The sequence below is a fragment of the Martes martes genome (assembly GCF_963455335.1).
Source record: "Martes martes genome assembly, chromosome: 5".
In the NCBI taxonomy this organism is placed as follows: Eukaryota; Metazoa; Chordata; class Mammalia; order Carnivora; family Mustelidae; genus Martes; species Martes martes.
In genome coordinates, this window is record NC_137892.1 from 22445509 (window position 1) to 22468261 (window position 22753).

The 22753-nt window shown below is 48.2% G+C and overlaps 1 protein-coding gene across 1 annotated transcript; it reads right to left on the reverse strand.

The window, feature by feature from the left end:
• Nucleotides 1–1327: 1327 nt before the first annotated feature.
• Nucleotides 1328–20898, reverse strand: TICAM2 (TIR domain containing adaptor molecule 2). The gene is made up of 3 exons (XM_080804045.1): nucleotides 20780–20898; nucleotides 11878–11990; nucleotides 1328–4006 (listed from the first exon to the last, which is right to left on the reverse strand). Exon 3 carries the CDS (start codon nucleotides 3948–3950, stop codon nucleotides 3234–3236), a length of 717 nt encoding a protein of 238 aa, XP_080660171.1. The 5' UTR covers nucleotides 3951–4006; nucleotides 11878–11990; nucleotides 20780–20898; the 3' UTR covers nucleotides 1328–3233.
• Nucleotides 20899–22753: the final 1855 nt, after the last annotated feature.

A 22753-nucleotide genomic window follows, 5' to 3' on the forward strand; every position in this document is an offset into this window, starting at 1 on the left:
TGCTTGGGCGAACCGGTCCCTTCCTCTCATGAGGCTGAGGCTCCCCCAGCTTTATCGATGGGGCCTAACACCAGAACAGCCAGGGTTCAACTCTGAGGAGGCTCAGCCAGGCCACTGAGGATGGCAGGACCAAAGGATGAGAAGAACGTGGGTTATTTTTATTTATTACTGTGGTAAAATATACATAGAATTCACCATTTTAAGCATACAGTTCAGTGGCAGTAAGTACATTCCAAATGTCATACAACCCATTTCCAGAACCTTTTCATCACCCCAAATAAAAGCTCTGTACCCATTAGGCATGACTCCCTATTATTCCCTCCCTACAACCTCCGGTCACCTCTGCTCTTCCTGTCGCTATGAATTTGCCTGCTCTAAGCACCTCATAGGGTAGAATCATATAAATAGTATTTGTGTTTGGTGTTTGTGCCTGTTTTTTTTTTTTTTTCCACTTCACATGTTTTCAAGTTCATCTAACGTTAGAGCATGTATCAGAATTTTATTTCTTTTTAAGGTAGAATACTATTCGGTTGTTTATAAACTTGGGCTTCTTAATTTTTCTGAAGATTTTATTTATTTATCCGACAGAGAGAGAGAGACGGTGTGCACAAGCAGGGAGCAGCAGGCAGAGGGAGAAGCAGGCTCCTGGGCTGAGCAGGGAGCCTGGTGCAGGCCTCAATCCCAGGACCCTGAGATCGTGACCTGAGTTGAAATCAAGAGTTGGATGCTTAACCAAACGAGCCACCCAGGCACCTAAGAACTTGGGTTTTTAAGGACACCTCGGAGACATCATACCTTAGGGGACCTCTTGTTAAGTTAGAGACCCTTACCTTAATGGTGTAGGTCATGTGGCATTGGGTTTTCTGTTTCCTACAGCTCGAAGAATCCCAACTGACCCGTTAGGCACAACTCTTCTGTGAGGCACCAGGGTGGGCAGTGAGGCCCAGAGGGTCCTCCCCGTGGACACCCTTCAATGTGTGGCAGAATGTTAGAGAACTTCCCTCTGTGTGTGTGTGTGTATAAATCTCATCTACACGGATGTGTACACACACACACACACACACACACACACACAAAACTAAGGCCACACCTTGCCTTCTTGTCATCCTCGGTTTAGTTATTTGGTAATTCTTTCTAAGGCAGTTATTTTCAACATGCATCATTATTCAGGACTTCACATTTTTTGTCATCACAAAAAATATATTTCACTCCAGATGGAAGGAGGCGCTGTGCCTGGTACTCTAGGGAGGAGTACAGATGATGCCTTTTTTTCAAAATACTTTCCCACGATCTTCCCTGGAGTTGGAAATAATCAAGGGTAGTCAAGGGCAATGAATAAAAACATTTATTTAAAAAACACCATCGAGGGCCCGTTTCAGCGGCACATATATTAAAAAAACCACCCACTGCCCATAGCTCCCGCTTTGGTAGTAAGCAGAAAGGGTGGGTTAATGCTGTTTTACTGTATGAAATTGGAGACAGACCACAGGGGGGGAAAAAGAACACCATTAAAACTGAGAAAGAAAAGTAGGTAGTAAGCGACTATGACAGAAAGGGACTTTAAGAAAATGTCACTGCACGACGAAAACGATCTCTTCTTCAAGGAGTACTAGTGGAGGAGGAGGTTTCACTTACTTGCAGGATTACGGGAAAGTTCCCCATGGAACATTCGGTGATGGCTATGGAGAGGTGGATGGAGAAAGATGTGAACAGACCCCAGGGCCAGGAGGAGACACGGAGAAGTGAGGATAGGGAGAAAGAAAAACCAGGCAGACTGTCTTTGCTCAACAGTCCCTACAAAAAAAATGTATTTTCAAAGAATCTGAGGAGGCAAGTATTGTAATTCTCTTGGGACTATTAAAGTGTAACAGGTAGCATCAGAAATCAATTATGCTGTAAACACATTAGCGTTTCCTTTCATTGGGAGCTGATCTCACACCTCCTGCAATTTATTACACATCACACTACAAAATTATTATTATTATTATTTGCTTGTTCCCTTTTCTGGTTCCTACCTGTTCACATTCTGAGAGAGGACAAAGGCCCTTTAGAGCTCCATCAGTTCAAGCCTTTCATTTCACAGAAAGGAGGGGAAGGTCACATTCAGCCTCAGAGGCAGAGACTAGACTGGAACCAGGTCTCCTGGTCCCCCAGCGGGCGCTTTCCTGGCTACCTGGCGTTACTTGCGCCCCATCTCATCCCCCATCCGTACCTGCTGGCTCTCCTTCAGCCACAGGTGGCGCAGGAAGGCAGGAGGGGAAGGGACAGGGCTTTGTGGGCCTGTGCGGTGTGCTGGGAGTGCGGGACACAGAAGAGGAGGCCACAGAATGCGTCTCCTGCTTCCATCCTGAGTCTAGGAAAAACCTACAGTGTACACGCACGCAGTCAGGCTACTCTGATCACCAAGCTGAGGAACGCTTCCTGGTAGGGCACTGGGAGTGCGAGGAATTTCTCAAGGCTGTCCTAAGAGAGACGAAGGAGAACTCACGGTCAGGGACACAGAACTGTTCAGAAGCCCCACACGTAAAGCTCTAGTTACAGATGACATCACAAGAGCTTGAGGTTCCAGGGGACCTCACGACATGGCTCCCCGGCGTCCCTAACAACAATGCCAGCAAATGGGTGGCTAATCAGGGCTAGGCACTGTCTCCAAATCCCCCAAGTCCAGCAGAAAGAACACAGTTGGCTGGATTCTTGTAAAATGCCCCACCGTTCTCGCATCAGCTTTTTGTTTCGCAAGTATCACTACTCAACGTTCTGAATGTTCTCATTGGGCTCTCTGTATTTCTGGGCAATGATACCAGTCACCCTGGCTGCGACATTTCTGTCTGGGGCCTCCTGAGGAAGGGCGGTCAGATCTCCCAGGGACCTTCTCTCCCTCACGTTCTCTGTGAACAAAATGAAAGCATCGCTGTATCTGTACAACGTCTCCCACAGAAGTCTGTGTTCAAGGACAGATACCAGGGCTATGAACTAAGACTATCCTTTGTGATACGCGTGGGCCAGGAAAACCGTGAGAGGAATGTTCTCGAAGCTCAGACAGTCTCAAGTTTATCCAAAGCATCAAAGAGCATCTCCAAAGTCTACACAATGTCCTGCAGAAATGTCTCGTGCTTGAGCTCCTGGGTTTCTGTAAAATTCTGCCAACCTCTTGCCAGAAATGTGCTTTCTCATGCAGAGACGAGGGGTCGGCTTTCCCAGACGAGAGCCAGCCGCGTGCTGGGGGCTCTGTCTCAGGCGAGGACCTGCCTGCGGACGCTACTTCGGGTGTCCTTCCACAGAGACTGCTGGATCTGATACACGGACTCCTGAAAGATTCTCTCGACTTGGGTGGGGAAGCCGCGGCTGTCCTCCTCCAGGGCGTTGATGGTCCTCAGAGCGAAGGGGGTCCTCTCGCGGGGCAGGGGGTTGTGGAGGGGCCTCATGGGGATGACTGAGTTGTACTTGTGCTGCCTGTTCACTGAGTTCATGAGCGACGTGTAGAACTGGAACTTGCACCAGGTGTCTCTCAGGAAGTTCTCGGTCAGCAGCAAGATGGTCCATGCGGACCCATTCACGGCGTCGTCCAAGTTCTGTAGATGCTGCCGGCCGGAGGGCATCTCGGCAAAGATGATTCCGGGCTTGATGCCGAAGTCATTCTCCAGCAGGTTCTGGACCCTGAGGGCTTCATCTGTGTCGTCCTCCGCGTGCAGGATCACGAACTTGAGGAACACCTCCTCCTCCTCTTCCTCCTCCAACGTGTCTCCCTGGACCTCAGTCCCATCATGCTCCCCAGCGGGCACCGGGTCCGGGGTCGTGGGGCTTGGCTCAGCCAGATCATGCATGGGGAGGTCGTCCGGTTTCTTGGAAGCTGACTCCTGGCATCCCTGACTCTTTTCCACCCCGGGGCTTTTCCCCAGGGAGAGAGAAAGAGGGCAGGGGTCTATTTTAGACTTCCTGACACCCATCATCAGTATCCGAGGGAGAGGAGGACAGCTTCACTTCTTTCTCAACATTTCTTTTCATTCTACAAGAAGAAGAAATAACACAGCAGACGAATGTTGTAAATGTCATCCAAACGTTACAAACAGAAAAAAAAAATTTTTTTTTCATTCAATCTGAAAGCCTCCAAGAGACTGTAACATAGAGGTCCTAAGAAAAAAATGCCAATCGGATTTTGGGGAAAGCTCACCCTCCATGAACTTCACGAGGATGACCGCGGATGGCCAAGGGGGAGTGGAACAGGGAGTCAGTGTATGCTAACAGGAGACATTTGGAAGTCTGACATGGAATTAGAAACCTCCAGAACAAAGTCAACTGCTTTGGTATTTGAGGGAGACGAGTCGGTCCCATGCCAGTCTGTCCATATGGAGTTTAAATCCAACTTCTTCATTATCGAGTTATTGTGTAAACTAGAAACAGAAAAGTTGAGAGCAATAGAACACTCAAATAGTAAATACACAACTAAATACACAACTCATTTTTGTATCAAACACAATTATAAAACAGGACACAAATAAGAAGATGACCAGCTGGCATCGTGATTAAGTCAGCACAAAGAGAAGATCTGAAACGTCAAACGAAACGACATGCGGGGTTTACGGCCTTGGAGCTCTTCTCTCTGGCTGGGGTCAGGCACTGGTGTCAGGGCTGGTGAAGCAATTATACTAAGGGTTCTGAAAAGTAAGGAATACCTTTTTTTGGCTAATCCTTGGAATGGTTCAGAAGACTGAGTATTCACCTCGGGAAAAATTCACTTCTGGGTTTGGGACTGACTCTGGAAACAAAGGCTAGGGATCTCCTTCGGTGAAATCAACAAAGAATCATTATAGTCTATCCTCATTCCATTATTTTATTTTGTTCATTTATTTATTTTTGTGACAGAGAAAGAGAGAGACAGAGAGAGCGCGCACGTGAGGGAGAGGGAGAGACTACCAGGCAGGCTCCACACTGACCAGGGCTCGATTTCACAAACCCCCCGTTATGACCTGAACTGGAATCAAGAGTCAGATGCTTAACTGACTGAGCCATCCAGATGCCCGTCCTTCTATTACTTTTAAAAAATTCGGAAGTCAGAGTGGAAGAATTAGATCAGCTGCGAGAGAAAAGTGCTTCATGTGAACCTAGTTTAAACAAATCTTCAGATAGGGGCACCTGGGTGGCTCAGTGGGTTAAAGCCTGTGCCTTCGGCTTGGGTCATGATCCCAGGGTCCTGGGATTGAGCCCCACATCGGGCTCTCTGCTTAGCGGGGAGCCTGCCTCCCCCTTTCTCTCCGTCTGCCTCTCTGCCTACTTGTGATCTCTGTCTGTCAAATAAATAAATTAAAAAAAAATAAAGTGTTAAAAAAAAACAAAAAACAAATCTTCAGATAATGTTGGCAACGTTAACAGAACCCCCAACCAGGCTCTTTCAAGAGGGATTCTTTTATCCAAAGATAGAAAATTCAGAACAGATAAATATGGGTTTCCTATTTCCAAAAAAAAAGGGGCGGGGGCTTTATTCCAGAGCTTTTAAATTTATTGTTCCTGATCAAAGACCAGAGTTCAAGTCAAGAATTCAATTAGGCTTGGGATCATAATGGCATTGATAACACAAGCTTACAAGTAGCAAAATAATTCAAGGTTAAAGAAAACCCCTCAGCAAAAATGGTGAAGCACTGTTACGGGAAGAAAAGATGAAGAAAAACACAGAACATTTCTTTCTAACGTACCTAAGGAGAGAAAGGGTTTGCTGCTGCTCTGAACAGTGAGGCGACTGCTGGCTACCCCGATGAATGTATTGTCTGTACTTGAGGTTCTACTCCACAGCCGAAGCTGTTACAGAAGCTGTTATGACAGCTTCTGAGAGATACCTGAAGGCATAATTCTAAAATGCTAATACATACATCCCAAATAACAAAACTGAGTGAATTTGGACTCTCTTCACTGGTTAGGATTCACTGCTGACTCTGTTGTGTTACGAAAAAAAGGTGTCACTCTGCAAAGCTGCAGAGAGGAGCTTCTCCTGTATTAAAAAAGGAAAAAATTGTTGAGCAACGTAGAGAATCGTTGAATCGCTATATTATACTAACACAACACTGTATGTTAACTACGTCACAATTTCAAAAGAATTGTTAAAGTGTTCAGAAGCATTTATGGTGTCAATGTAAATGATCTTCACTTATTCATTGAGATGAGTTTGTAAAACCAACTTAACGCCATGACCTTCCTCGCTAGCCACTGCAGGTAAGTACACTTGGGAGTAAGACAACAGCTCTTCATAAAAAGTGTCCCAAACTACTGGGGTAAAATGATGTGTGAAGCCAACTCAACGAAATCTCTTGACATGATCAAAAATAAATAACAAAAGGAAAGAACTGCAACTTTAGGTCTCATTTTTCTTTTTTTTTTTTTTCTTAAAGATTTTATTTATTTATTTGACAGACAGAAATCACAAGTAGGCAGAGAGGCAGGCACAGAGAGAGATGGGGAAGCAGGGTCCCCGTTGAGCAGAGAGCCCGATGCGGGGCTCGATCCCAGGACCCTGGGATCATGACCTGAGCCGAAGGCAGAGGCTTTAACCCACTGAGCCACCCAGGCGCCCCTAGGTCTCATTTTTCTTAAACACTGGTCAGAAAGAAAACAAAAGCCTCCAGAAATCTTTGACGGTGCTGTTCCAACCCCCTCCTGAGCCCTCCTACCTAGCTCAGAGAGAAGAGAGTGCGTGACAACATGTGGAAAACTTCACTACCACCTTCCATGTGGAGGGGGAGAGCAAGGAGCCGGCCAAGGGGAAGACATGTGGAAAGCTGTGAGGTGGAGGGCAGTCTCTGCTGGCACCATGGTGGTTCCTAGATGGGCAAATGGTTCCCATCCTGGACGGTGGTGCTCCGCGCTGGAAGGACAGGAGAGAAGAGGATTGTGCTCCCACCAAGCCACTGATTCTATCAGAGGTCTTTCCCACAGTGCAAGGCAGGCATGGAAGGCTGATGGAAGCAGCCTGGGAAGCCTCCGGAAGGTCCCCTCCCCATCAGGGACAGGCAAATGCAGGTGAAAACATTTCTGTGAAATGGAAGGAGCGTGAAGGCGGCCGCCGAGGAGCGGCACACAAAATCACTAGTCACGGGAATGAAGACATCTGTGTATATACATATAAGAAGAGGTAGTGGCTAGGGGCGCCTCGGTGGCGCAGTGGGTTAAAGCCTCTGCCTTCGGCTCCGGTCATGATCCCAGGGTGCTGGGATCGAGCCCCGCATCGGGCTCTCTGCTCAGCGGGGGCCTGCTTCCCCACCCACCCCTGCCTGCCTCTCTGCCTACTTGTGATCTCTCTCTGTCAAATAAATAAATAAAACCTTTAAAAAAAAAAAAAAAGACTAGAACCTCAGAGCTTTCCAAGGCAGCACTGATTTCTTTATAACACAATCTTGTAGCACGTGGTTGTACCATAATTGTTCCCTGTTCTCGGATATGTGAGCTGTTCCCAGTCTGTTACTAGGACGAACAACGCTGCAGAGAACAGCTTTGTATAAAAGTCATCCCATCGATGTGCAGTTTCATCTGCAGAATAATTTCCCCAGATGGGATTTCCACATCAAAGGACAAATGCATTTGCAATAATGAGAGATTTGGCCAAATTACTCTCTGAAAGATTCAAACTTTTGTGTGTGTGTGTGTGTGTGTGCTTTTAACTTGACAGAATGACATCCTTACCTCTACCCCTCATCCCAGAAAAGATTTAAGACTGAAGCTACTGGCCACCGCTACAGACAACAGCCCCACTGAGCCAATGACAACCTCTCAGGGCAACGATCCCGTGGAAAAACTCAACCCAAGATAGAGGAGCTCTTGAGCTGAAGTTCTCAAGGGAAGATCAGCAGATCTCAGATAAGGAAGGAAGAATGTACCCACCTCGTATCTAGCCCAAGAGAGTCCCAATAGGATCCCCCACATTAAATAGGAGCACGGTGAAAAGAAGACTGACAAATGTGCATTCTAGGCAAGTAGCCACACAGACTACAGGAAATGAAAATGAATATCAAGAAGAATAGCTTGCAAACGCCAAAAATACTCTATTTTCGCGAAGACTATGGAGGGCGCCAGGGGGGCTCAGTCGGTTAAGCAGCCAGTTCTTGGTTTTAGCTCAAGTCATGATCTCAAGGTTGTGGGATCGAGCCCCACCTTGGGCTCTGCGCTCAGCAGAGAGACTCTCTCTCTCTGGGTACCTGGATGCCTTAGTTGGTTAAGCATCTGCCTTCAACTCAGGTCATGGTCCCAGGTTCCTGAGATGAAGTCCTGAGTCTGGCTCCCTGCTCAGTGGGGAACCTGCTCTTCCCTCTCCCACTCCCCCGCTTGTGTTCCCTCTCTCACCTTCTCTCTGTGTCAAATAAATAAATTTAAAAAAAAAAAAAAAAGATTCTCTCTCTCCCCCTAGACTCATGTATGCACCTGCTCTCTCTCTCAATAACCTTCAAAAATAAAAAGGGACTATGTGCTCTGGAATCTGACTGCCCGAATGTAAATCCCAGCACCCTGCTCTAAAACTACTGCATGACGTAGTCCAAGTTACGTGGTATTTTTGTGCCTTAGTTTCACCATGTATAAAGCGGTGACAATTCCAGTGCCTTGAAGGTTTTTAGGAAGATCAAAATGGCTGAGAACCGTTCTCATACATGTTGGCAGCCGTTACGGTTATTAGAGACATAACAAGGGAGATAAGGAAAAATTTACACCAACAGCGTGTAGGCTCTAGGATGGGACCGCTCCAAGTGCCGTCTGGGGACAACAGCCAGTCTCTGGATGGTCTGGCGCCAGCCCAGGACAAAGAGCAGGAGACTATGCCAGGATATAAATCAACCAGGTAAGTGCTTTTCAGTTCAGCTGACGTTTTTCTCAGAGCAAGACATTCTTTTCTTCCCCTCCCTCCTTCCCTTCTTTCCTTCCTTTTTTGTAAGATTTTATTTTTAAGTAATCTCCACACCCAACATGGGGTTTGAACTCATGACCCCGAGATCAAGGGTTGCACGCTCCTCCGACCAAGTCGGCCAGGCGTCCCTGCAGGACATTTTCGATGAAGGAAGTCGCACAGTTTCCCTTTGGTGCGCCCTTCTTATATTATCACAGACAATCACTCTAAGGGATGCAGTCCTCGGACACCCTAAAGAGACTGTAACCGAAAAAACAAAAATATCAAAGCAGGGAGAACAGAATCACATGAAGAGAGAAACTGTAGATGAATCGAGGGTCCAACACCCTTAGGAAAAAACAGAGAAGGCAACGAACGGAATAAACGTGTTATAAAACCGTAACAGCAGAATATGGTGGAAAGGCTTGGAAAAAATCAGAGAATGTAAAATGACAGTAAAGTCATTTGGGAAAAAAAAAAAAAATATATATATATATATATATATAGCTATGGAGATTGGGAGAAAAAAAAAAAGCAGAGTAAAAACCAATGCATCGGGGCACCTGGGTGGCTCAGTGGGTTAAGCCTCTGCCTTCAGCTCAGGTCATGATCCCAGGGTCCTGGGATCGAGCCCCACATCAGGATCTCTGCTTAGCAGGGAGCCTGCTTCCCCCTCTCTCTCTGCCTGCCTCTCTGCCTACTTGTGATCTCTGTCAAATAAATAAATTAAAAAAAAAAAAAAAACAATGCATCTGAAATAGAAAATCTGATGAATGTAACACAAAATTCCAAGATAGAACAGATTCGCCGCCCTCCATCAAATGCTCAGTCTCAGTGATCACAACCAGACAGCGTGTGCCTTTTCTGATGCCATTCGCCACGCAGCCAGCAAAACATATGACACAGTCTTGCCAAAAATGTTTAGCCCGACTCTGACCAAGTCTTTAGACACAATTACCAGTTTACAGAAATGAGGAGGACATGAGAAACGTTCACCAAGAAGGGAAGGGAGAAACAAACTGTGTGATGTCCAGGTCGTGGAAGGCCTTGCTTGGCAACACGAAGGAGAGAGAAACGATAAACGGCCTGACGTGGGTAAGTCCCAAACTCATTATGGTGTACGAAGGAGGCCAGACCGGGAAAAAAAAAAAAAAAAAAGTACAGATTTTGATTCCATTTATATCCAGATCCAGAAAATGCAAATCGATCTACAGGGACTGAAAGCATTCCTTCAGACCTGTCAGGAGGGAGCCGGATCACCCCTCTTCTGCGTAGTGTTTCCTCCTCATCCACATGGCATCCTTTTTTTTTTTTTTTTAAAGATTTTGTTTATTTGACAGAGAGAGAGGGACCACAAGCAGGGGGAGTGGGAGAGGGAGAAGCAGGCTTCCCGCTGAGCAGGGAGCCTGATGCGAGACTCAATCCCAGGACCCTGGGATCATGACCTGAGCCGAAGGCAGACGCTTAATGACTGAGCCACCTAGGAGCCCCTAAATAAATAACATCTTTTTTTTTTTTTTTTAAAAGATGGCTGTTTGCTGTAGAGAAAGAGCTAGTGGAGAGGGGCAGTTCAGCAATGCTGGAAAGACAAGGACTGCTGGAGGGATGGCTTGTATAGGCAAGCGGGGGGATCCGGTGGGCCAACAGAGGGGTCTGCCTTTGTTGGGGAGAAAAGCGACCATTTTCCCCAGTGAAAATGAGAGAGGGCGGAAAAAACAGGACAGATACAGGTACAGGTACGGGTGGGTACGGCAGGGACACCCGCGTTCGTTCCCTTCTGACTGCTTCAACAGTATTAGTAAAATAGGAAGCCAAACCACTTTCTAAGGACTGCCCCAAACCTCTACCTCATTTTGTTTTTTTTGTTTTTTTAATTGGCATGATGAAGCTATATAGCCCTTTAACCGCACAATTTCTTTATTTTTTTTAAAAGATTTTATTTATTTATTTGACAGACAGAGATCACAAGTAGGCAGAGAGGCAGGCAGAGTGAGAGGAAGGGAAGCAGGCTGGCTCCCTGCTGAGCAGAGAGCCCGATGTGGGGCTCGATCCCAGGACCCTGGGATCATGACCTAAGCTGAAGGCAGAGGCTTTAACCCACTGAGCCACCCAGGCGCCCCATCATTTTGAAACATGAACAGCCCAGGATGGAACCAGTTAAGGGGAAATGGCTGTGTCCCCAAGGCTATCATCCTTTCTGGGCCCCAGTGCTGGGAGGAACCCCAGCAGAGAACTTCCAGGCAGGAGGAGAGCTCTGGGTAGCAGCCAGGGACGCCCCTCTCAGGACAGCCTCTCTTCCTCACAAACCGCCCAGGGGTTCCTCGGGGCACTTATTGCCATCAGATCTCTGGTCCCCATCCCTGGCTAAATGCAAACAGCACTGGGAACTTTCCTTTCATGCTCAGCTGACTTCTCTCACCTGGCCTTTGGTGAGGGTTAATTTTCTGCTCTGGGGCCCAGCTGTAGTTCAAACAGCAGTCCAGATGCTGCCGTGAAGGTATTTTTTAGACGGGCTTACCAGGTAAAGGGGTGTCCTGGGAGTCAAGCCGATTACCCCCTGGACTGTGGGTGGTGACAACCTTCAGAGCAATACAGCTGGTCCCCAATTTATGATGGTTTCACTGACAATGTTTCGAATTCACGACGGCGCAGAAGTGATACACATTCAGTAGAAAGTATACTCGGAACTGAGAACCCTCCTCAAGAGTGCGCTGCCCCAGAGTGAGGAGTTCACATGAAAGAAGGATCAGTAATCATCTGATGATAAAATGCATGCATTTTATCACGCAATTCTCAGTCTGTCCGCGGATCTACCCCAGAAAAAGCTTACTGCGGAACTCGGGGCCTCTGAAACAAGGCCATTTCAGAGGAAGGCATCCAGAGCCGGAACCCTCCGGCCGCCGAGAGCCGCCTTCTTTCCCATTTGAACAGCACCACCTCGTGGCGAATACGCGTAACATCAGTGGTTCCTTGTTTAATTAGTAAGTCGTTAGCAGTAAGTGTGGTGGGAAACTTACTCTGCACCAAGACCTCTGGGTTTCAGGGATGTGAAGCCAGGCTAAGGCGACAATCACCGCGCTGGTGCTCCATCCAGGACAGGGGGCACTGCAGAAGCGCTCAGGAGGGATCCCTGCAGCAGAGGAAACTTGTGTGAGTAAGGCCGAGGAAGGTGGACGCTTTCAGGGTGGGAAGGGCAGCAACTGCAAAACCACTGGGGCACCACAGAGCGAAGTATGTTGGGATCGGTCCGTGCTGGGTGCTTCTAGGGCTCAGGTATGTGGGGGCGGGGGGGGGGAGGTACCAGTGAGATGTAAGGATGGAGATAAACAGAATTATCAAGTGAGGGGCCTGACATATTCTGTTGAGGACTGTTGTTTTTTTAAAGATTTTATTTATTTATTTGAGAGAGAGAGCACAAGCAGAGCAGAGGGGCAAAGGGAGATGAGAAGCAGGCTCCCGGCTAGTGCAGAGTCTGATGTGGGGCTCGATCCTAGGACCCTGGGATTGTGACCTGAGTGGAAGGCAGACACTTAACCGGCTGAGCCACCCAGGTGCCCAAGGACTTTGAATGTGATCACACTGGCAGATAGAGAGCCCCTGGCAGGTGGTGAGCAGGAGGGACATGGTCTGACTTGTCCATGATGGCTTCACATCGCACAGGGCAGGAGACCAGGCTGCGGTGTATGGGGCTCTGCACTGGGAGAGCCTCCTGCTGAGAGGCTGTGCCAGGAACCCAGGGGAGGATGCAGACCCCTGCACTGAGGAAAGGACAGGGGACACACAAAGGTCCGCAGGGAGGCACTGGGGGCTCATAGAGCAAGAAGCCCATATGCCTCCCAAGCCAGTGCCCTGTGTAGCTTGGTGAGTGGTGCTGCCATCCACTGATTGGAGCAAGGTGGGGGTGCGTGACCCATTCCTCTAGTCTGGGACACAGGGAGCTTGCCCCGTGACCTAGAGGGGGAGCTGCCCAGGAGGCGCTCACACTTGTAGGTCCGGGGCTCCGGAGGTGAAATCCTGAGCACCTGGGAATATGCAGAAGGAGAAGAGCAGAGAGCTGAAGACAGAGCTGATGCCAAAGGGGCATCTGGACCAGGAGGAGTCAGGTGGGAGGGGGAGGAGTGGCAACGGAGTGGCAGGGAAATCAGACCTAGGGTGGGACTGGGAGCCAAAGGAAGAGAGGTCTTCCTACAGGGGTCAGCACCCACAGCACTTAGCACCTCAAGGGAAACGGCAAACTCACGGAAGGAGCCGCAGTGTGCTTGGGAGTCTACAGTGGGTGGGGGCATGGGGAAGGGGAAAAAGCCTAGCTAAGATGGAGAGAACAGCCAGCAGCTACAAGGGAATGCAGGGTCAGGAGATGTCGTTAGGAGAAGAGTAACTGGGAATGCTCAGAAATGGAGGGGATTTGCTTGTACAGAGAGGATGACAAATATGGGTGTGCCCTGGTCACTGAGCAGCTCGGTCTCTCCTACTCTGCCTCGGGCCACCAGACTCCTGAGTGTGCTGGGTCCCGGGATAACACCTGTGATGATGTTATGACCTATGGGACTTCCAGGGAGAAAGCGAGTGCCCCCTGTTTCTAGGAGGGGTAGCTGCGTTATACTGGGAGACAGCGTCCTGTTGCTGCTGGTGCTTTCTGGAAGCACGAGTATGCGAAGATGGGGGAGAGTCCGGAGGTGAAGCCGCCAATGAGGTGTTCTGCAGCAGAGCCTGCAAAATGGCTCATCCGAAATTGACTCTGACTTCCTGGCTGCAGATCTCCGGTACCTCCTGTACCACCAGTGCTAAAAGCTGAATTTCCCAGGCTTCCCCCAAAGGGAAGATCCAGGTATATCATCAGTTCTGCCAATCAGAGGCACTCACATATCTGAGTTAACCGCGGGCAGAGAGAGGCAGAGCCCAAGGCAGCGGCGCTGCTGGTTAAGGCTCCCGAGCCAGCAGCTTGCTGATCTGGCCGGAGCATCCGTGGCAGAAGCCCAGCTCTGCTAGACCGAGTCTGCTAAGTGCTGCTCTGAGGTCTTCCTAGAAACCCGACCTGGAGTCTAGTTCTTCAACTCCCCCCACGATATTCTAAGTCCCATAATATCCTCAAATGCATACCTTTCTGCTTCAACTACCTGCAGTAGATTCTATTCTACGCAACCCAGCCGTGATGGACAGAGCATCCAAATTCACGACAAGGCATGACGGCAGAGGTCAGCAGGCAAACGCAGCCCGCCACCTGTTTTTGCAAGTAAAGTTTTATTGGGAGAAAGCCATGCACGTTCACTGTGTTGTCTATGGCTTTTTTTTTTTTTTTAAGATTTTATTTATTTATTTGTCAGAGAGCAAGCGAGCAAGCACACAAGCAGGGGGAGCAGCAGGCAGAGGAAGAACCAGACTCTCTGCTGAGCAGAGAGCCCGATGTGGGACTGGATCCCAGGTTCCTGGCATCATGACCTCAAGTAAAGGCAGATGCTTAACCAACTGAGCCACCCATGTGTCCTTCTATGGCTGTTTTTGTAAATAAAGTTTTATTGGAAGAAAACAATGCACATTCCCTCATGAGCTGTCTATGGCTAATTTCACACTAGAAAGGCAGAGCCAAGTAGTTCCAGTGGAAACCATATGGCCCATAAGAGCCCACGATATTTACTGTTTGGCTCTTTCCAGAACGTTTGCTGAACTACAGCAATTCCCTGAACTACGTACAGCATGGGACGGCTGAACTCCATGAGGCTGCCACAAAGCCAAAGAAAAGACCTATGCCAGCCAGAGGAGGAACACGTGGACTTTTCTTTGACTTCTTTACACTGGAAATCTTTTTAAATCCCACTTGGGTATTTGATAACTTCAGGAATACAATAAGTAGAATCAGAAGCCGCTCGATCTTATACTGAAATGACACTATTGACGATTGGCTGTCATGTATTTATTTTCTTCTTTTGGGGGTTGTGCAGAATCCATAAGGATGGTAAAAGCCGACATCAATAAAAGGGTTAACTGTCATGTATTCCCTGTTGATATTTATTCACGGTCAAAGGGAACCAGTGCCCGCATTTTTCATTTTAGGTGCCAGGCTTGTATGAGAAAGGTGTTATGGGAGCCTAGCCCCCTAGTACCATGGTGTCATGCGCTGATCACAACTACAGTTAATGACGTGTACGTGTATCTGCTTAGTTTCTCATTTTTTCCCCACAGAATGTAAACCCTACCACGACGCCCAGATCTGTCCTGTTCTCCTTTGTAACTCCAAGGTCTAGGGCACAGCCAGCACTCAAGAACACCCTCCGAAAGGAGACAGCATTCCAGATATAAGATTAATGCAGCCTTCTAGGTTTCGAGGGAGAGCTAAACACAGAGCGCTTTACCATCATCATCATCACTATCACATAAATTACTGACTCAGGCAGAAGAGGAACTAGCTAGCCCATCCAAACGTACCTTGTTTTAAATGATGTTGCATTTTTTTTAAATGATGTGAATATAAATACAGTACATTCAAGATACTTCCCCTTCCACTCCTATGGAATTTGGATGCTCTCCCGTGCATTCACCTCTAAGCTGTTCCCCAAGTCCCATCCATCTATTCCACCTCCAAAATACATCTCAAGTCTTCCCACGGCCCTTCTGCACACTTCCACGATCCTGCTTCCCTCTTGGTCCAGTACACGCTCTCTCAGCCAGCCTGCTCCTTTCCCTGCCTGGCTGCTACAATGATCTTTACGAAAAACACCTGTCGATGACATTACTCCTCTTTACAATTCTGCAAGGGCTTCCTACTGCTCTTAGACTTAAAAACAATTTTTTTAAATTATGCAAGTGTCAGATGTACAGGATTATAATTCAATATCTACATATACTACAAAGTGACCAGCACCTGAAAGCCTAGTTACCTCCCATAGAATTTCTCAAGATGGCAAAGGAGACATTGCTTGATCAGGCTCCTTCCTCCAGCCTCCTCTCATGTCTCTCTTCCCATGTTCCCCCAGTTCCTTACACATGGTCTCTTTTTTCAATTCCTCAGGTTAAATCAGCTTTGTCCTCTCACAGGATCTCTGGGAACGTGTCATTGCAATTCTGATGTCTGAGGCAGAGGACTGTATTTTCTTATTATTAGAGAATGTGGACGCAGTATCAGAGGCTAGTTGAAGTTCTACTGGAGGTAACCAATCAAAATGTCCAAATACTGGTGAAAGACAAGCATAATTAGAAAAAAGTCAGGGCTCCTTCTCCCACAGCCCCTCCCCCTGCTTGTGCATTCTCTCTCTCTCTCTAAATAAATAAATAAATAAAATCTTAAAAAAAAAAAGTTTGCTGGAAATAATTTTAAGGACCTGAGAAAATGTTTCTATAAGTAAACAAAAGTAGCCTATACAGTCTGATCTCATCTATAGTATGATATCAGCTTTGTGAAACATGCTGTAGAGAAAACAGATGGGAAAAAAGTACACTAAAAAGATAACATTGGTTATCTGTGTGCGGTAGATGTGTGAATACATATATCTATATGCATCTCTCTATATATCTTCTTTTTCTACATGATAATGCAACCGGTGGGGGAGAAGTTTTTTAGTAAGTTAAAAAAAAAATGGGGGCACCTGGGTGGCTCAGTGGGTTAAGCCTCTGCCTTCGGCTCAAGTCATGATCTCAGGGGTCCTGGTATCGAGCCCCACATCGGGCTCTCTGCTTAGCAGGGAGCCTGCTTCCCCCTCTCTCTCTGCCTGCCTCTCTGCCTACCTGTGATCTCTGTGCGTCAAATAAATAAATAAAATCTTTATAAAAAATGGTTTTCGAGGTTTTTGTACTTTTAAATAGAAGTCATATGAACTTGATGTCCAGATATATTGCTTATGGGCCATATCTGCACATTCCAGGTGGCTTTAGCCCATCTCCATGATTAACTGTCTGCTCTCCTGTTTTGTTTTTTAAAGATTTTATTTATTTATTTGACATAGAGAGAGATCACAAGCAGGCAGAGAGGCAGACAGAGAGAGAGGGGGAAGCAGGCTCCCCACTGAGCAGAAAGCCCAATGTGGGGTATGATCCCAGGAACCTGAGATCATGACCTGAGCCGAAGGCAGAGGCTTTAACCCACTGAGGCACCCAGGCATCCCTGCTCTCTGTTTTTTGAATGTGTATACAAACTTCCCCAGAGTCCAGGATTGTTAATTCTAAATCAAAACAGGGCCCCATCCAATTTCTACTTTATGGTAAAGCACCAGAAGGCAAAATATGTACCTCCCTCGTTCTGAAAATAGGTCCTTAGAGCAAGTCAATGTGTCATCACTTATAAAACAACAGAAACAAACACAAAAACTTTTGTTTCTGCAAGGTATAAAAACAAAAATACACACACGGATCTTCGAGGGCACCTGCTTTTCAGCTGTGTGGCCTCCTTTCTCCGCTGCTGGGAAGCTCCAGGTTAAGGAGTGCTCAACACAGCAGCTTGTGACAGATGTTCTGATTTTAACGTCACTCCTGGCTTCGCCTTAACTGACCTGTTCTTATCTTCAGTTTGCTCCGTACTCCGAATGCCCTCATTGGAAATGTTTATTTTATTATTTTTTTTAATTTTATTTATTTATTTGACAGAGAGAGATCACAAGTAGGCAGAGAGGCAGGCAGAGAGAGTGAGAGTGAAGCAGGCTCCCTGCCGAGCAGAGAGCCCGATGCGGGACTCGATCCCAGCACCCTGAGATCATGACCTGAGCCGAAGGCAGCGGCTTAAACCACTGAGCCACCCAGGTGCCCCGGAAATGTTTATTTAATCCTCCATTTTACATATTTATTCAAGCACCTGAAATCCCAATTCTGAAATGAGAGCTTTTGTATCTTCTCTTTTAAAAGGGAAAGGGGACGGCTGGGTGGCTCAGTTGGTCAAAAGTCTGCCTTCCGCTGAGGTCATGATCCCAGGGTCCTGGGATCCGATCGAGCCCCACCCACGTTGGGCTCCCTGCTCAGTGGGGAATCTGTTTCCCACTCTCCCTCTGCTGCTCCCCACTGCTTGTGTTCCCTCTCTCGCTGTGTCTCTGTCAAATAAATAAATAAAATCTTTCAAAAAATTTTTTTAAATAAATAAATAAATGAAGGGAAAGTAGGTACACATGCTACTGATGTCACCACAGAACTAGCTCCTCGGGAGGAAAGTGATAAAGAAGCATTAAACATTAAACAGTCTTTTATCCCCCAAAAGCCTTTCCTAATAATAAAAATATTGTTTTTCACTTCTATCCCCACATACCTTAAAAAGAGACCTGAATTTCACTATAAATTCTTGATATTCTGACACTGACTTAGTCACCACACAACTCAGAAATGTGTATAATATTCCCCGAACAAGTGCCTTTGTTTTTCTTCTTCCCATTGAAACTACCTATTCCTGGGACACCTGGGTGGTTCAGTCTGCTAAGCGTCTGCCTTTGGCTCAGGTCATGATCCTGGGGTCCTGGGATCAAGTCCCGCATCAGGCTCTCTGCTCAGCAGGGAGCCTGCTTCCCCCTCCCCCTCCGCCTGCCTCTCTGCCTACTTGTGATCTCTCTCTGTCAAAGAAATAAATACAATCTTAAACAAACAAAAAAACTACTTATTCCTGGTGCCATTCAAAAAAACCTCCAAATGAGCAACTATCATTTCCTAATGAAATGAAGGAATTGAAAAAAAAATTACTGCACATTCTTTTCGGCAAAGTGAACATTTTTCTTTCATTTTCTATATTTAAAGGGAAATCTTCTCCAAATCAGGAAGCACATTTTACAAAAACGCTGACTATAACAACAAACTGTACGTCTTATCAAAATGAGGCTCAAGACATACATGGTTGTGCATTTTTAATATTAGAGAACCCTAGACGCCAACAAGGGCTTAAAGGGGCCCAGGCTTTGTGGAACACTAGAGAATAACAATCAGTATCTAACAACAACTGGCACCAAAGGTCAGGAGCAAAGGGCTGTTAAAATAGCCAAAAAGGCAGTAACCCGAGATAGCATATCAACAGGGAAGCGAGGTGAGTGAAAGTGGGAAGCCTGTGAGGGTGCAGCCCAGGCCCACTGCAGGCAAAGAGCAGCAGTGAGGTCAAGGTCACTAGCGGAGTAAGCAAGGACCAAGGGGAGAGACAAGATCAGAAAAGTTTTTGGACGTTCGATCACACAGGGCTTTGAAACAATCATAAGAGTCCAGTTTTCATGATTTTGATCAGAAGCTACCAGAAAGTTTTGAAGGGAAGTTAAAGTTCTGATGATATTTTTTTAAAAATCACTGCTGTTTGGGGCTCCTGGGTGGCTCAGTGGGTTAGGCCTCTGCCTTCGGCTTGGGTCATCATCTCAGGATCCTGGGATCGAGCCTCACATTGGGCTCTCTGCTCAGCAGGGAGCCTGCTTCCCCCATCTCTCTCTGCCTGCCTCTCTGCCTACTTGTGATCTCTCTCTCTCTGTCAAATAAATAAATAAAATCTTAAAAAAAATAATCACTGCTGTTTGGACAGAGGCCATAGAGGAAGGAGAGCAGAAGCAGGAAGACCAAATCAGAGACTTAACAGTCCATCTAGGTAAGAGGGAACTGTGGTTTTTGTTGGAGAGGGCTGAGATGTGGTCAGACTGGAGATATTTCTTCAAGGCAGAGCTAGCAGAACTGGCTGGCTGCTTGGATGTTGGGTCTGAGCTAAGAAGACCACAGGAACCTCGAGGGTGGTAAGGAAGGTCAATGAGGGGGATATAGAAGGGCGGACTGGGTGGATGTGGTACCCCCCAGATTCTGTCTGGACATCCTAAAGTCGAATGCCCATCAGACTTCTAAGCAGAGCTGTTGAGGAAACGGCTAGAAATACGCATCTGGAACTCGGGATAGAAGGAAAGCGAAACACGGGGAGGCACCAGCTTATGAATGTTATTTACAGCCATGAGAGAGGACTTGGGATGGAAACTGCTTTGGAACAAAGTATGGCTAGAAAGAGAGTATGTCCCAGCACGGGGCGCTGCGGCTCGCCAGCCAACATTCAGCGGCTGGGAAAAGAAACAGAAACCTAAAGACGCAGGAGGAGGGGCGGGGGAGAAGGAAGGAAATGCGGGAGAATGTGGCGACCTGGAAGCCAACTGAAGAAAAAACATGGAAGACGAGGGAGCAACCGACCGCGTGGTGTAGTAAGGTGAACACCTGCACAGACCCCAGACTTCACAAGGGCGCCGGGGGTGGTGATGGAGGCAGCCTGCGAGGAGAGGCGGAAACGGGAGTGGAACCAGAACCTGGGCGGCAAGGCTTCCATTCAAACCAAGTGCTGCTTTTTGTTTTGCTCCTAAATAAAGGGATGGCTGGGACCTCGCAGGGGACGTCTGGGCGAGGGGGTGTTAAAGACGAGAGGTTTAGGAGCAGGTCCTTGTTAAATACATAAAAGCACCACGAGGAGCAAATGACCACAGACCAGGTGCCCGTGACTCCGCCGCCTAAGCGTGACTTCAGGTTCTGCACAGCGGGACGCGCGAGCGAGTCCGATTTCAGTGAGACAGAAAAAGCCTTTAACTCGGCTCCGGGTCCGGCCAACACGCTCTTCCGAGCGTTAAAGGGCCTCCTATCCCGCCTTGAAAGAGTCCTTTCCCCTCTTCCGCGTACGGCCTGACAACCGGCTCACAGCTGCCGGTCCCAAGTGCTCTTATCCAAACCCGCTTCTGGCCAAGACGCCGCCCAAACACAAAAGCCCAAACACAAAAACCCAAACCGAAAGTTTCCGCATGGGTTCCGCGGGTCCGGCTGAGGCTCGCGCAGGACGTCTCGGCCGCCTGCTTCTGTTCTGAGGATTTTCCCCCAGAAATAGGTGTTCTGGTCAGAAGGAAACTGGAAGCAAAGCAAGAAGGCTGCGCGGACCCTCACCGCAGAGGGACGAAAGCGCCCGCGGGCCCCATGCCCCGCTGCCCCGCCCCCGCTCCCGCCCCGGCGCCCGCTACTCGCCTGCACAGCGGCGGCCACCACCGCGCCCCACGACTCCCCTGTCTTCCTCTCCCCACGGGAGAAGCCGCCTGCGGCTACTTCCCGCGCGCCGCCGGGACTGAGGGCGCGGGACCCCGCGCGCAGGCCCCGCCCCTCGCGTGCCCATGCCCGCCCCTTCCGCGCGCCGCCCGGAGGGAGTGGTGCCCAGGTCCGGCGCGCAGGCCCCGCCCCTAGCCTGTCCACGCCCACCGCCCCCGCGCGCCGCCGGGTGGGCGCGGTGCCCGTGTCCGCCTGACGCGTCCTGCGGGTCAGCGCCAGGACACAAGCCCGCAGAGCGTGGTCCAGCGGCAACCCGGCCCAAGAACCCTCCTGGGTCTGCGTGGAGGGACGAGAGGGCCGGAAGTGGTGGAGCAAGGGCAGTCGCGTGGGGGACACTGTACCCGAGGCCAACAGGCACGCTCCATGCGCTGTTGCTGTTGCTTTTTAAGGTCCCCGGGCGTCCTGGCTCGGAGACCGTGTGTGCGGTCGATGCCAGGGTGTCTGCTCCGTACAGATCTGGGTGTTGGGATGAGGGCTGCAGCTGCTGCCTTCGCGCATCCCGGACAGGAGTCCCTAAACTCTGAAGGAAAGAATCCCCAGGCTTACCCAAACCCTGTACCCCTCCTGAGGTCCTGCCACTCTCCCGGTCCTCAAGGCTGCCCCCTGGCTTCTCCTTTCCCTCTGGGGCCCCTTCACTGACTAGTGCTGTCGTCGGCCACATCTCTGGGCAGGGATGCACGGCGCATCAACCCCTTCGGAAAAAGCCAGTTTCCTCTCTAGGGTTACTTCCGCCCAAATGAAACAGAATGGAATTCCGCTGAATATGAACGGAGAACAAAAATGCAATCAAAAATCATAAAAAGCGGGGCGCCTGGGTGGCTCAGTGGGGAGCCTGCTTCCTCCTCTCTCTCTGCCTACTTGTGAGCTCTGTCTGACAAATAAATATTTTTTTTAATCATAAAAAGCTTTATAAGGCCAAATATCTAATTCTACCCTATCTATCTCAAGACCCCAATCCTACTCCTACCGTTTCAACCCAGTTCACCAATCCTCTCTACCTCTATTTTTTCTAATTTTTATTTTTTTAATTTATTATTATTTTTTGATAAACATATAATGTATTTTTATCCCCAGGGGTACAGGTCTGTGAATCGCCAGGTTTACACACTTCACAGCACTCACAATAGCACATACCCTCCCCAATGTCCATAACCCCACCCACCTCTCCCGACACCCCTACCCCAGCAACCCTCAGTTTGTTTTGTGAGATTAAGAGTCACTTATGGTTTGTCTCCCTCCCGATCCCATCTTGTTTCATTTATTCTTCTCCTACTCCCTAACCCCCCACGTTGCATCTCCACTTCCTCATATCAGGGAGATCATATGATAGTTGTCTTTCTCTGATTGACTTATTTCACTAGGCATGATACCCTCTAGTTCCATCCACGTCGTCGCAAATGGCAAGATTTCATTTCTTTTGATGGCGGCATAGTATTCCATTGTGTATATATACCACATCTTCTTTATCCATTCATCTGTTGATGGACATCTAGGTTCTTTCCATAGTTTGGCTATTGTGGACATTGCTGCTATAAACATTCGGGTGCACGTGCCCCTTCGGATCACTACGTTTGTATCCTTAGGGTAAATACCCAGTAGTGCGATTGCTGGGTCATAGGGTAGCTCTATTTTCAACTTTTTGAGGAAGCTCCATGCTGTTTTCCAGAGTGGTTGCACCATCTACCTCCATTTTTTAATACTGAGAAAATCCCTACTCCCTGCCAAAATTTCCTCTGCCTGTACTTCACCTGACAACCCTTCAAATCAGTGCTTTTTGTTGGGTCCACGGTCAAAGGAGTGAGACTGATACAAAGCGAAGGTCAAGCAAAGCTTTATCTCACGCCAAGCATCGAGAATCAAACTGGCTGGCCAGGGCTGTCTCTTGCAAAGAGGCGA